The sequence below is a fragment of the Branchiostoma lanceolatum genome, chromosome 14, assembly GCF_035083965.1.
Source record: "Branchiostoma lanceolatum isolate klBraLanc5 chromosome 14, klBraLanc5.hap2, whole genome shotgun sequence".
Taxonomy (NCBI): domain Eukaryota; kingdom Metazoa; phylum Chordata; class Leptocardii; order Amphioxiformes; family Branchiostomatidae; genus Branchiostoma; species Branchiostoma lanceolatum.
In genome coordinates, this window is record NC_089735.1 from 6,082,315 (window position 1) to 6,096,617 (window position 14,303).

At 41.6% G+C, this 14,303-nt stretch overlaps 3 protein-coding genes across 6 annotated transcripts in view; 1 reads left to right on the top strand and 2 right to left on the bottom strand.

Moving 5' to 3' along the window:
• The window catches only part of LOC136448850 (maternal embryonic leucine zipper kinase-like), a 32,973-nt gene extending 31,097 nt beyond the window's left edge, over window positions 1-1,876 (bottom strand). For all 3 annotated transcript variants that reach the window (XM_066448510.1, XM_066448511.1, XM_066448509.1), the window contains exons 1-3: window positions 1,756-1,876; window positions 426-530; window positions 146-231 (exon numbers count right to left, since the gene is read on the bottom strand). In XM_066448510.1, coding sequence (XP_066304607.1) covers window positions 146-231; window positions 426-486 — 147 coding nt within the window. In that variant the 5' untranslated portion in view covers window positions 487-530; window positions 1,756-1,876. The remainder of the gene's footprint in view (window positions 1-145; window positions 232-425; window positions 531-1,755) is intronic.
• Window positions 1,877-2,074: 198 nt separating this feature from the next.
• On the top strand, window positions 2,075-9,620 carry LOC136448848 (uncharacterized). Of its 2 annotated transcripts, none has more exons than XM_066448507.1 (6): window positions 2,075-2,167; window positions 4,181-4,231; window positions 4,502-4,660; window positions 5,059-7,732; window positions 8,058-8,248; window positions 8,554-9,620. In XM_066448507.1, the coding sequence occupies exons 1-6, from the start codon at window positions 2,147-2,149 to the stop codon at window positions 8,713-8,715; spliced, it is 3,258 nt and encodes a 1,085-aa protein (XP_066304604.1). In that variant the 5' UTR covers window positions 2,075-2,146; the 3' UTR covers window positions 8,716-9,620. The 2 variants fall into 2 exon arrangements, with proteins under 2 accessions (XP_066304604.1, XP_066304605.1); XM_066448508.1 differs by having other exon boundaries at window positions 4,505-4,660.
• On the bottom strand, window positions 8,375-14,303 carry LOC136448851 (plancitoxin-1-like). The gene is made up of 8 exons (XM_066448512.1): window positions 13,949-14,303; window positions 13,346-13,535; window positions 12,890-12,965; window positions 12,328-12,495; window positions 11,716-11,913; window positions 11,181-11,284; window positions 10,766-10,894; window positions 8,375-10,046 (listed from the first exon to the last, which is right to left on the bottom strand). Exons 1-8 carry the CDS (start codon window positions 14,068-14,070, stop codon window positions 9,918-9,920), a joined length of 1,116 nt encoding a protein of 371 aa, XP_066304609.1. The 5' UTR covers window positions 14,071-14,303; the 3' UTR covers window positions 8,375-9,917.

The following is a 14,303-nucleotide window of genomic DNA, read 5'->3' on the forward strand; positions in this document are numbered from 1 at the left end:
CATGTCAGGAGATTCAAACCCTGGACATCTGGGATCTGGGCTAAACACAATAACTGTTACGCCAACAAGCCGCCACCAAATAAAGGGCCAGATATCTTAAGATACAACTTTACAAAGTATGCTGATGACAAGAACAGTAACCAACCCCAAGAGCTGCCTTATCCATGATCTTCACTGCCACTTTTTCTCCTGTCAAGATGTGATGGGCCAGCTTCACCTTGGCAAAACCACCTGGAAAAAGGAAGAACTTTGTTGAACTTTCTGTACCAAATAAATATCAATAAACACATAATGTCCAACAAGAAACAGGCAAACACAACATTCTTTTCACAAGAAATGATAACAGGAAAGTTGTTTCTGCGGATACTTGAACATGAGTTTCAGTACTTTATCATAAAACCCTTTGTGAGACAGTAGTGTCTAACCTGAGCCGATGGTGTGCCTGAGTTGGTAGTAGTCCTGTATAGGCGTGTAGGGTGTCGGCATCCTGACTGGCAGCTGTTCTTCAAATCAAGATATACAACAAAGTCCTGGAGAAGTGCAAAGTGTTACAATGATCTCACTCTGTATAGTGCTCCATCATAGCCTCATTTTGGATTACAGTAAATGCAGAAACGTTTGAGGTAGTTTTATGTTTCATGGTTTTCGCCGTAAGCTCTTTGCGGCGAACTTAAAACCACCACAAATTTTCCCCCCTCCCACCCCCTTGTCTACTATTGTCTCAAACGCGAACAACCACGAACATTCAATTTTCTCCCTACCTCAAAATGAAAACCATGCGAACTTAAATGCATTTATAGTACTTTCATGTGCTTTTGATTATCGACATGGCTATTGAAGGGAACATCCGGTCAGTAGTGGCCAAAAAAGTCTAATTGACAGGAAGAACTGCAATAGCTTTGCATCCAATCAAAGCATTGGTGCAATGGCTCAGGGGGTAGAGTGGTTACCTGGCAAGCCTAGCATAATCCCAATGGCGTTTAGTGCCCCTGATATTTCTGAGCCTGAATTCTTTTCTTTTTTTTGTTACGTTCACCATGCAGAATGTTTTATTTCTAATCCTGGATATCTGAGAAAGTTTAACACATTTGAAAGTGTTACAGCAAGTTTATCTTTACACAATGAATACCTGTAATCTATTCTCATGCAAATATCCATCTATTATCTCAAGTCAAACAAACGGTTCTGAATACACAAACTGCATTCAACAAAGGCTATCAACAGAAATCAATGGGGTTAAAAACAAGTGTAAATGTAGTTACAAATTAGTTACTTAGTAATGCACATTGAGGTACAACTGACATTGTAATGTATGAGATCTGTCCATGTAATTTTGCAAAGGCTATTTTTCAAATAATTTTTTTGAACGATCCGTTGAGTGAAAAAGTGCCAACGTATCACACCAGTCAGCTGTCTTTCACCAAACAAGGGGACACTCAACTTTATCATAATTTGTGACATCACAAATTCCCTGATCAAATGTATTGCTCGCAAATAATTAGTGGTACTAGAAAAAAGGATCACATTAAATATCCTGCTCCAATTTTAAGGACAAACCGTTGCATACCAAACCTTTGAACCAACCACGTATTTTTTTTCATTTGCAAAAATATCGATGACAACGCAGACCAGCTGCTCAAAACCCCTTCTAGGCTATCACGTATATGTTTCTTGGTCGAACATGTGCATCTAACAATGTAGACAGAGACAGATTAGCAAGAAAAAGCGCAAATTTTAGACGGAATTTTTACTTGCCTGCAACAGTCTGGATCTCTATCTGGATACTGATTTTCAAAATGGCCTCCGTCAGGAGTGACGTCACGATTGACCAATCAGACGTTAGACTCGTCCTCAGGACATCTGGCGACGTTCTCGTTTCCAGGATGTTATGAGCTCACAAAGGCCTCTGGGATACAAGACTATACCATAACTTTCACTTCTAGGTGATTTGAATTCTTTCATATCCATAAACTCAAAATTGTACCCAACCAAAAGGCTAAAAACTACCAAATCTAGCAGAATAATTAATTTTTTTTCAGAGTAGTACTCTTTTTAGGATGCAAAATATTTAGTATTATGTGCTTTATGATGAGTTTTACAGAATGGAAACCCCTATATCATAGTAAACGATTCCACGAGGACAGCAATGATGGCGTCGGACGTCGAGGTAGGATATGTCCCACGACTTTTTCGTATTTCTCTCTGATTTAGCTGCAGTTTCCATCCTTTAGGACTTCTTAGTACCTCACACAATGTCCATAGAATATAAGGACGTAGTTAGTACCACTTTGTCTATGAAGTTTCTTTTATTTTCTTTGATAAATTCAAACGAAGTTTGGCAGAAAATGAAAAGATCTTGTCTGCTTCTGTCAAGTCTGCTCCAGTCGTTTCGTCAGTCAAAAAAAATCTTACTTAGTGAACAAGCACAATTTCTTGATTTGCTTACATGTAAAAATGATTATCATATGAATGAAACTGCTGTGTTTCACCTGTCGAACAATACAAATAAACTGTGGCATGTAAGCATGTTGTTGTCCTCGTCAAAATATATTGCGATGGCGTCACGTGGCCTCTAAAAGTTGAACTCCAATGTTGTGCTTGTTCCTTTCTGCTCTGTATGAGTGTACATGTACAGTCAAACCTGTCTATAGCGGTCACTCAAGGGACTGGCAAAAACTGGCCGCTAAGGACAGGTGGCCGCTATGGAGAAAATGTTGATTAATTGACCACGAGTGACACATGTCTTCAGTACCCACTGAGTTACATTTATTCACCGTACAGTACACATTTAACATTACATAGGTAAGGCACATTTTAGAAATTCGATTGTTGTTCTTTTACTTCTATTATGGGCTTGAAAAAATAATTATTGTATCTGCCAACTCCAAAATCCATGGTCTGCTCGAGCTTCATGTCTGAACAGACCAGCATCGCCATACTCAACTCTTGATCCTTCGCGACTGCTTCGCTGCCGGCACACGCGTCACCAACGAGTTTTAATCATATGAAACAAAGTTCTTCGCAGCAAAATGCCCCCTAGTTAGTATAGAACAAAATATATGTTGCTCAGTTGCCACTTACTGTTCGTTTTCGACCGTTTTCAAACACAAAATCGTGGCGACAATTTTCCTAGTCTGTTGTTGTTTGCTTGTCATGATCGGCTTCTACCATTATGCTAATAGGGTAATGAGAGGAAGGTCGCTCTTTTGAGGGCTTTTTTCTTTTCAGAAAATTACAACAGCCCAAATTTTACAAGATAGTAATGTTATCCATATTTAGTTTGAAGCTTTTGGTTCAGTAATTATCCTCAGTGATAGTTTGCAGCAAAATAGATTTAACACACTATACCTCCGTAACAGTGGTGTCTTCCGATGACCTTTATGCTGCTCCGCCATTTTGAAAATCGTGTTTGGGCACATTTTCGGATGAATTCCCGGGGAAAACGGAAATATTGGGCCGACATTGAAATAATTCGCCAACTTAGCGCATCAGATACATGTGCGGGTTGTATTTTCCAAAAACTACCGTAATCTTTGTCCAATCCAAATGCACAGAAATAGTCAAATATGCTACGATGTACAAACGCAAGCCATGTGAAGAAATACTTGACTTCGCGCGCGTCAAACCATGGATAATCTAACGAAGATAAAACATTCTTGTTTTCTTTATTATTATCCCGTAAAGTTGAGTTCACATAAACTTGATAACTGCATTAAAAAATGAAGATTTTGAACCCGGCGTGCGGTGGCGATGCGGCTTCCACCGGCGCACATTGGCCGTTATCGGCAGTGTTACTGTACTCGCGGGACCGAAAATCGTCTGGCCGCGACCGCGTTGGACAGGTGGCCGCTATAGCCTAATTCTTAATGCTTATGTCAATGGGAAAAATCCAAGGGACCGACAAAAAGTGACCACTATGGGCAGGTGGCCGCTATGCAAAGGTGACCGCTAATACAGGTTTGACTGTATGTTGAAAGCTGTTTTCTATAGCCTGTTAGTTTTCCATGTATATCACTACAATTTTCTACAGAAAAAAAGACTGGTTGTCTATCTTTGGAAAAAGAAATATAATCTATGATTTTATTTTTCTGCAGCTGAGAAAAATAGTCATCTTTTTAGCATTCTGTGTGATATTCAGAAACGTTTCAAGTCTGTTGTGAATCTAATTTTCTGATTTCAGGAAGAAGACTTGCAGTCCCTTCGGACAGCTGTGCTGGCCTCACTAAAAACTGTAAGTGAAACCTGGACAACTCGTGGAAATCTGATTGGAGACGTCAAGAAAGATTGAATCTAATGTCTTAACGTAGTCATCCTAGGGAATTGAAGTGTTGTTTTTGGCTTAATTATAGCATGTCTCTCCCATTATACATAATGCAGCTTTGCCATACATTGTCAGTGCTGCTGTTTTGTTCTTCAGTGGGGACTACTGTAGTTCTAAGGGTTGCAAAGCATGGATAAGGCGTGAAGTGTGCCATCTCTGATTGCATTGTTTGTCTTACAGCAGAGTGAAGATTCCCCTGCAGTGACTGGTGAGGACAGTGATGATGATGATGAGGAGGACTTGGAAGCCCTTCGTCTCGCAGCGCTCCAGTCTCTCAAGGCCAAGTCCACACCTGGGGATTCAGTACAGCCTGATGTCCCTCCAACTGGCCCAACACAGGTAAAACTAGCTATTGATTACTATACAGGAATTGTTTTGCATAAAATAAGTGGTGGATTTATGTAACCCAGCGGATTGATGTTTAAGGAGGTTATATGTATAGCAATTATATAGCCCTTATAAGCCCATGTGGGCTGGGCAACCTTGTGGCAAGGCACAATAATAAACTTTCATTTGTTTATTCATTTGATAGCATTGGAGACTGCAAAGTTCTTCAAAACTGATTTTTCAAGAATTTCTCATGTTGATCTAGATTTAATCCATATGTGTAAGTACTTACATAGCAAAGTTAGGAATTAATTTGGTAAAAATAGGTCCAACATTTCTGTTTTTTTTTAAATATTGTGCAGCCATTGTGACGCTCATATCAATCTCTGCCACCACTCACTTTATCACAGAGTCCCCCACAAAGACCCCAGAACCAGGCAGGCTTTCCCAGTCATCGCAGGCACCCCAAGAGAAGCAATCTAATCGCTATCAACATCGTACGAGAAGAGTCGGACAACGACCTCCCACTTCCCATTGGCGGGCTGCCTCCGACCAGAGGGCGGGGACGTGTGCCAAAGATCGACAGGACAGTACTTCCCAACGAAGGAAGGTCATCCACGCCAACCAAGCGCAGTGACAAGTTCAGCAGGTTTGACAGCGATTCAGACTCGGAGGAGGAAATTCTTGGAGGGTCAAGCTCAAGTAGTTCTGACGGGGAGGAAGAAGATGAAGTAGACCTCAAAGAAAGCACTAGTTCCGAATCAGAAAAAGAGGAAGAGGAGGAAGTAGACCACAAAGAAAGTAGTTCTGAATCAGAAAAAGAGGAAGAAAGAGATGTTTTTGATGCAGAAAAAGATGCTGAGAAAAGTTCTGATGAAGCAGAATGTAATACAAAAAATGAAAAGGAAGAGGAAAACAAAGATATCGAAGTTGTTGCAGAAGAAATTGATGTTTCAAGTACCAAACTGGTTGAGGAAAAGCCACCAGACTTAGACAAACAGGAGGAAACCAAAGATGAGTTCGGAGCTGGAAGTCATGCTCCTGTAGAATCTGACAATTCTTCAAAAGTTACAGAACATCAAAGACTGGAACAGAACAATGGAGAGCCACATAATGGCAAGATTGAGAATAGCCATAATCCTCCATTATCAGAACATGAGCCAGAAAAAGTAGAAACTCAAGAAGACAGGCCAGAATCTCGTGCATCATCCAAGTCAGGTTCTAGTTCAACTAGCAGGAGTGCATCTCCAGCAAGAAGTCCATCTTCTCCAGAAATAAGTTCAAGTGCAAGGTCCAAGAGCTCTGTCTCATTCACTACTACTAGTTCCGATGGATCGTCCTCAAGGTCCACCTCTAAGTCTCGCTCTAGGTCTAGGTCACTGTCAAGATCACCAAGTGCTGCCAAGCAGAGGAAGACAAGGTCACTCTCCAGGGAAAGATTTCGGAGGAGAACTTCATGTTCCAGATCTAGGTCCAGGAGTATAGGAAGGAAAGTTGCACAGTCACCACACAGAGTAGCAAGACGTAGGTCACAGTCGCCTGTCCGACTTTCCAGGAACAGATCTAAGTCACCAGTTCAACTTCGAAGGAAGAGATCTAAGTCACCCAAACAAGGACTCTTGGATAGACCAGGATCTCCAGTGAGATCAAAGAGAGGTAGATCACTCTCGAAATCTAGGGCTTCTAGATCACTGTCTAGATCAAGAAAGAGGTTGAGGAGTAGATCTCAGTCCCCGCCAAGAAAGGTAGCCAACAGGTCAGGAAGATCTGACTCAAGGTCAAGACGTAGAGGAAGAGAGGAACACAGGAGTAGGCATTTACCTGCTGCTTACAGAAGAGATGCACTTTCCTTTGAACGGAATCTTGCCAGGACGTTACAAAAGCCCCAGGTCCGAGAATCAAAAAGGAGGACAGAGAGAAGGGGTCTACCTTCAAGGCCTGGAGAGAGGCACAAGAGAAATAACTTGGAAAAGGGAGATAAAACACTCAAAGTCACACCAGACAGGACTGAGGATAAGGCATCTTCCTTTAAAGACATGGAAAAGCCAACAGATCAGAAGTTAGAGGCAAGGAAGAGGAAATTCGAGGGCAGGGAGGCAAAACTAGAGAAACAGAAGGTCTCTCTCCAGGGTATAGTAGAGAAGACAGATGGTCTTGATTCAGTGAACATCAAAATTTCACCAGTGGAGAAAGAGAGGAGAAAAGTAAGTAAAGTTAAACCCAAGAAAGAGACAAGGAGGATTTCAGTGAAGTCGGAGAGCGCTGGATCAAGTTCATCTTCCATGCTGAGTGACAGTGAAAGTGAGTCTGAAACTGAAGAGTCCAGGTTCAGGCAGACTAAGAAAGATGTTGGAGAGGACAGTAAAGAAGGCAGGGGGTTGGGCCTGTTAAGGACGACTCAGGTACGCACAAATATCCCCGATAGCCTGGATCCTTGGGACAGGAGGAGAGAAGACAGGGACAGGAATGGACCGGGCAGATCTGGTTTCCCTCGCGAACGGCACCAGCGGCCACGAGATAGGAATAGGGACAGGCGCAACACACGCAGGCACTCTCCAAACAATTCTCAGGAAGCACAGCACAGAAGTAGAGACAGAGATAGGACTGATCTGAAGAGGAAAGTAGCCACACTTGATAAGGCTGACAGAGTCCCCCACTCACCACCTAAGAAAATAAAGAAAATATTTAGACCAGAAAAGGAGTCTAAGTCTGGTTCTTCATCAGAGGGGAAAGACGAGCAGCCCAAAATAAAGTCTTTGCTTTCCCTTAACGTTTCTCCCCCAAAGTCGGTCACACCAAAACCTAGTGTTTCTCCAGAACCCATGCAGGACAAACGGGAAATTGTTGAGGACGTGCTGAGACAGAGCCCTGAGGTGAAGGCGGTAAAGGCAGTGAAGAGAAAAGTACAGGTGAAGAGAATCGTCCTATCAGACACCACAGGAGCTGACAGCATGGACGGGTCAGACTTGAGGGTCAGGATTTTGCAGAGAAAAACTGTCGAGAGTGGTGGTGAGGAGGATGGGAGGAAAAAGAAGAAGAGAGAACGAGGCGTGAAGAGGAAGATATCTATCACTAGTGATGAGGGTAAGGGGTGTTTCTTTGGTGTAATGTTAATTTTTTTTCGCTGGTGCATTAGTGATAATGTTTTGGTTGGGACTGATGTGATGCAATCACTTATGCTTTTCAAAAGACTTTTTAATTTTACTACCTTAGCAACCGGTCATGGATATTTCTTGATTCTTGTTAAATTTACACTCCATCATTTATGTCTCAAAAATATTGTTGTAATGGAAACATTCACAAAATATCCCCTACGATCATTTTGATTTTTCTGGAGTTTCTCTTCATGGAACCAGACCAGTGAGTGTATGAAGAATCTTTTGTTCAAGTACTCTCTGTTATTCCACAGTGAATAGTGCCGTCCCTGATCCATCAGAAGACGTTTCTATCAAACGGAAGTCCATCCACGAGCGGCTAGGCCTCCAGTCCAAGGTACAGAGACAGGCCCCCCAGCAAGCAATATCCAGGCAGCAGATCAAGATCAAGATCAAACGGGATGTTCAACGAGACCTGGATGCCCCTGCTACTACTAGGAAACAGGTAATGGATTGTGTTGGCACTGAGAAATAATTAGGAAATAAAGCAAACCTTTTATTTTGGCAGGGGTGCAAGTTCTGTCTAAACACTAGAAGGCTACATTTTTCTAAGACAGAAAACACAAAAGTATTGCCTTTGAAACTGTGCTTCTTTTATTTAGTTTCTCCATGTCTACAAAGTGAAAGGATTTGGTTGGGTCAGTTTGTCTTGTTACTCTAGTTCCTAGATCTGATGCAGCTCCCCATGTGGTGTTGAGTTACTGATGGAACATGGCCACTAACGTGTGGTATACTTTCACCCCATTATAGTCTCCTGCTCCATCATCATCTAAGAAACCACCGCCGCAGCTGGAGGTCCGACCAGATGAAAGCGAGCTGGACGCTCGTATTCGCCTCATCCAGCAAAAGAACGCTGCCATCCTCCAGCGTAAAAAGGAGATTGAGATGGATAAGAAAAAATATGGGAACTGATAAACCAACCCACAAACATTTCCTAGGTATCTAGAGCGTTAGTTTAGAATAAGTAGGTAGTTGCAGAGTTTGGTTAGTCTTGCATTTCAAGTGAAGTATCAGGTGCTATTCAGAGAAGCACAAATTACAACTATATTATCAAGGAGTCATCACAGTATTGCTTTTTCCATTATTCATTCATCAGTTATTCAAGTAGTCTATGACTTGTAGTCCATTACATGCAGAGACAAATGCAAAGAAATATCCTGTGTTGCCAAGGAAACTTTAAGTTGTGTTGTGTTGAACATGATGAAGATAATTCCATACAGACACTTAGATATAAGGTAGAAATGTTTCGTTCAAGATTACCTTCTCCAAAAGGGCTGATGCTACTGATAGTCTGTAACTACTAGTATCTTAGGACGGCGTTCAAAAACATACAGTACATACATTTCAGTAGATAGTTCATCTTGTGTTTTTAGAAGAAAACGACTGCAAAAAAAAAAATTGTACTGAAGTGTACAAATTTCTGAGGAGATTTTTTTACACAGATCCTATCGTATCAGTCTGATAGAGATGGACTGATCCAACAACAGATTTATTGTAGTTATCAAATGAGCAACCAAGTTAAACAGCTGCAATTGATATCTTTCTTACCCTCAGGCTTACTATTGTGACAGGAATGTCATTGTGAAAGAAATGTCATTATTCTAAAGTTATTGATAACATATCAGTAAACAAACAATATGTAGGAGGAACTTTTGTATTTGTATCAAAACTTAATATCCTCCAGATTAACAATTGTTTTTCTTTAAACCTTGATACACTGCCCTCTGTAACACTGCTAGATAAACTAGACTGATGATATAGTTTGTTGTACATATGTAGATTTTTGTATTGTAAAAAATATACCAGAGTTCAATGTAGTCCATCATTATGTGTCTCATTGATATAGTTCTAGGGGGAAGCCAACCTTGTTTCCATATGCTGTTGGTTACTGTGGGAGTCAATTTTGGGGGCATGATAGTACAGACATTACAACAGTAGTCAAAAGTCATCCTAATAAAAAGAGTTGAAAAGAAAACTTAGTCATAACAGTGAGGACTTTTGTTTCTCCAGCAGGTAAGCTCTGCAACATTTTAAAACATTAATGAGGAATAGGACAAACCATCTTTGTACCTGTCTTCATAGAGGCTATCTAGTCTTTAAGATATCTACTGCTGTCACAATTCAGTCTTCTTTTCCGCGGGTTTTCTGCACTTCTCTGTTTCTACTACGGCAGAAGTGAAAGCCTGCCAGACACCTGGCACCTTCAGACACAGTGTTCCACCCCCTCTCTTCATCTCCCGCTCCTGGACATGGAAATACACAAAAAAAGTATTGAGAAAATGTTTTTGACGCTATGTGTATTGTTCATTGAAATGAGAGCTCTTATGCATGACCAGCGCTGAAATAGATAGTTGGTGGAGCACAAGTCATAATGGGAAAGCTGCTGAACTATCCCTGGTGCTGATCTATCATCACACACTGTCCCTGGTGCCGAAATATCATCACACTGGTGCTGAATTATCATCGCACACTGTCCCTGGTGCTGACCTACCATCACACACTGTCCCTGGTGCTGAACTATCATCACACTGTCCCTGGTGCTGAACTATCATCACACACTGTCCCTGTTGATGAACTAACATCACACACTGTCCCTGGTGCTGAATTATCATCGCACACTGTCCCTGGTGCTGACCTACCATCACTCACTGTCCCTGGTGCTGAACTACCATCACACTCTGTCCCTGGTGCTGAACTACCATCACCCACTGTCCCTGAGGCTGAACTACCATCTTACACTGTCCCTTGTGATAAACCACAATCTCAATAGTCTAGTTCCTGGGCTACCAACACATGTTGTCCTGTGGGGGGACTAACAGACACATATTTGCCTTACAGCGGTGTTTAAAGGACTACCTTATACAGAGAATCAAACCTGCTATATAAATTACCATTGAACTAATGAATATAAGTACATGTACATCTCTCCCCCTGCTGCCAACTGCAGGGTAAAGTAGAATACCTGTCTGTCCATGTCGCCAATGCAGGTCCACTTGCTCTTGCCACCTGTAGTCACTACCCACTTGGACTTGTCTTTGCTGGATGCAAACTCCACCTCATAGGGGAGCTTCACTTTCTTCACATTCTTCACCTACAACAAAAGGAAACCATGTGCACTGTTTTGTACTGTGAAACACTTTTGCCACAGAGACATTGTTGTTATCATGTGTGGTGGCATAAGTGGCGACAGAAACATTACATGTATTCTTTCACTACACTATAAAAATCACCATCTTGTCATTTCCCCCTGTTCCTGTGATGTCAACTTCCAAATATCCCCAATAACTGTTCACTCCTATAGGGAGTCACCTGAATAGACAGCATGCATCTATTTTGATTCCCTTTTCTCAAACAACCAACATCAAAGTAAAACCTACCTTTGGTGTCCAGCAGCTGTTGGGTATGCTGTCCTTTGCTGTCCTCCAGGACTGAACTGCCAGGTCAGAGTCCAAATGTTTTCCCACAAATGCCTTGTACATCTCTGAAATATACAGAAACGATCATACATGAAATGTTGTCATGCACATATTTGTTATCAACTATATATATAATCATGATGAGGATGTCCCTATAGCTCAACTGGTAGCAGCCTCACAGTTGAGCTTCTGGTTCAAATTAGTTGGTAACTGGGATACTCTGGTTCGATCTAGTCTGTATAACCCAAACTCCAGCTGTCTGGGGCTGTAATGGCTGACCAGTAATGGCTGTAATGGCTGCTATAAGCGCAATCAAATCAGGCTAGGTTTGATCTTGTACAGGACATCTTGGTTGGGGATCCCTGTAAAAACATACCCTGCAAGGGAACTTGCTGGCCCATGTGCCACCAGGCACTACAAGGGTCTGAACAAACAAATAGAATCATGACCTCTTATTCTTAATCTTCACGAACAGAGCACAGCTCTGTTACCATACCTTCTGTGTAGTTGCCAGACTTGGTGAAACTGAGAACGTCAACCCCTTCTCTTGACAGCAGAGGTGCCTTCTTGTTCCACGGTGGCACGGCAGGACCCACGCCGTCCATGGCCGGGGAGAAGTAAGGGTTGTCCTCCTGTAAGGATGCTGGGAGACTCGCGTCGTAGATTGCAGGCTCCATGTACATGAGAAGCTTTCCTGCAAAACCACAGCAAGGAGGAAGTTTTTCACATAGTCAGAATTATACAATGGTATTTTATGGAGTTTACAGAATAAGGAACATGTGTTGAATATGCACACGAAATTGCAGTAAACTGCTGACTCACTGTAACTTAGTGCTTTTACTTAGAAGGCCAAAACTGTAATTTTGAGTTATGTTGTATCTGGTACAACAGGCCGTCCTCAAATAGAAATAAGTAACTGCTATCATAATATCGCATTGTCACACTAGGCTCAGGAAATTATGGCCTTTTTCACTGCAAAACAAATGATAACAAGGAATAGCAAGTAGATAGTGTCATTCTATGCAAGCATTTCAGTTGCACAAAACTTACTTTCACGTTGACAACATTATTCATAAAAGTGTGTGTTTGTTGTGCAACTATCACTCACCGATCATTCTAAAGGCGCTGTGTTCAAACGTGACACACATGAAGATGTGTGCATACTTGGTGGAGAAGTCTCCCACAGGCCAGGTGTACGCCTCTTCCAGCCAGTTTGGGAACCTGGGCAGACTGTGTACCAACCAGAACCCTCCATCCTTGTCAAACAAGATAGAACCTAGCAGAACATTATAAGTGCATCAGAATTCTTTTTATTCATTTTCTTGTGATGATTTATTTCACTTTGTGGCTGTTTTGGCATAGAAATGCTGATTCACTATTGACAACACATGTACAAGACTAGCAGCTGAATGAGGGTTTTCAAAGAAGCGGTTTATCTAACCTAATGTTATGTGAATGTTAATGGAGGTCACCTTTCTTGGAAACATGAGATAACTTCATTTCATTGTTACAATTCTTATTGTTCCTCTGACATCACTATGATCCTAGTACGCTATTTGATTATTTCAAGAGTCAATCATGAATATAGCAGCGTGTAGAACAATGTATGTCATTCTAAAACTACTATATGGGCGGTGACCTCCAGATTGAGATTAAGCTATATACCTTACCTTTGGCATGCCCTTTGTTTTTATACAACTGTCCATCCGGCCACTGGTCATTGTATGCAAAGTAGGCACCCTGCTCCTGTAGTAAAACAAAACACATGAAACACTTTGTCCTAACAATTGAACATTAGAAATTACCAGTATGTACATAGGGATTACTCTTAAAATTGTTACAGAAGATCAATCTAAACAATGCATACATTCTTTATGACTTCTTCTTCAATACCAATAGAACTTGGTTATACCAGACATATGGATACAGCTTTGTATTTCTACAAAAACATGAAAATCAAGAAAATAAATTTTGTAGATCTTGAAGTTGCTGGCACTCAGAGCATACTGTACATCTATATATCAATAGCACTGGCCAAGCATCTGGATACAGCTTTGTATTTCTATAAAAATCAAGAAACTAAGTTTTGTAGATCTTGAAGTTGTCATCACCAGCATACACCTTACCTGCCTCATCTTGTTGACATTGTCGTACATCTGTTGTAGTGTGTGTCCCAGCGCACCTGTCCTGCTGCCCACCTCTGTTCCAGGTAATACCCACTCCCCCACCCTGGCGTCCATGTACAGGTGTCCCCGCCCTTTCTGTACATGGGGGTCCACGTGGTCGGGCAGAGCTGGCAGCTTGTAGATTATGAACCTTGCACATGCAAAGAAGATCAGATAATGTGAAGAAAAAACCTTAAAGTCTCGATTCAATGAATTGGAGATACATGTACCTTGGGCTGTCGTAAGGGTCTGATTGTCTGTATATTTGCTGGTGCAAACATGGAGGCAGAATCAGATTCTGAACATTGATTTGACGAATAATGACAAGAATAAGTAAATAATACTCTATATTTTTTATTCCTCTTTTGACTGGCTTATTTTAGTCATAACATTGACCATAAAGTTTGCACTAATATGATTACTCAAAACGACAAAATCTCAATGCTGAATTGCCTATTTGTCAATGAACACACCATTCCAGACTACTTACGTAGTCAGAATACAAGTTGCATACAACGTAACGTTAGTGTACAGCAACTTCAAGTTATGAGGAAGGAGACTTACCAGTCTACTGGGGCACCTGCACCGTCCAAGCACGAGATCCTTCCATTACAATTGTAGCTAAAGAAGGCCAGGACAAGCGTGCACAAATAACACAGGCGCACGTGGTAGGAAGGGTGCCACATGCCTCAAGAAAGTACGCCTACTCCTGGGTATTGGGACTTCTGCAAAGCCTCCGCGAAGAAAAACAGTTTTGTCCAAAAATTTTCAACCCCTGTTCGGAGATTAAGAATAGAAAGTTTCCCAGGAGTCAGGTTATTACTCCTATTCGCAGCATACGTTCAGTGGAGAGCACAACTACAATGGTTTTGTTTGAACTTTGGAACTCTGTACACAAACAATCCAGGTAAACTAAAGG

Coding starts and splice junctions, on each gene's coding strand:
- LOC136448851 (XM_066448512.1), bottom strand. CDS start 14,070: ATGTGGCACCCTTCCTACCACGTGCGCCTGTGTTATTTGTGCACGCTT. Junction 11,914..12,327: donor CAGCGCCTTTAGAATGATCG/GTGAGTGATAGT, acceptor GTGGTTTTGCAG/GAAAGCTTCTCATGTACATG. Junction 10,895..11,180: donor ACAGCTGCTGGACACCAAAG/GTAGGTTTTACT, acceptor CTTTTGTTGTAG/GTGAAGAATGTGAAGAAAGT.
- LOC136448848 (XM_066448507.1), top strand. CDS start 2,147: ATGATGGCGTCGGACGTCGAG. Junction 2,168..4,180: donor TGATGGCGTCGGACGTCGAG/GTAGGATATGTC, acceptor TTCTGATTTCAG/GAAGAAGACTTGCAGTCCCT. Junction 4,661..5,058: donor CTCCAACTGGCCCAACACAG/GTAAAACTAGCT, acceptor ACTTTATCACAG/AGTCCCCCACAAAGACCCCA.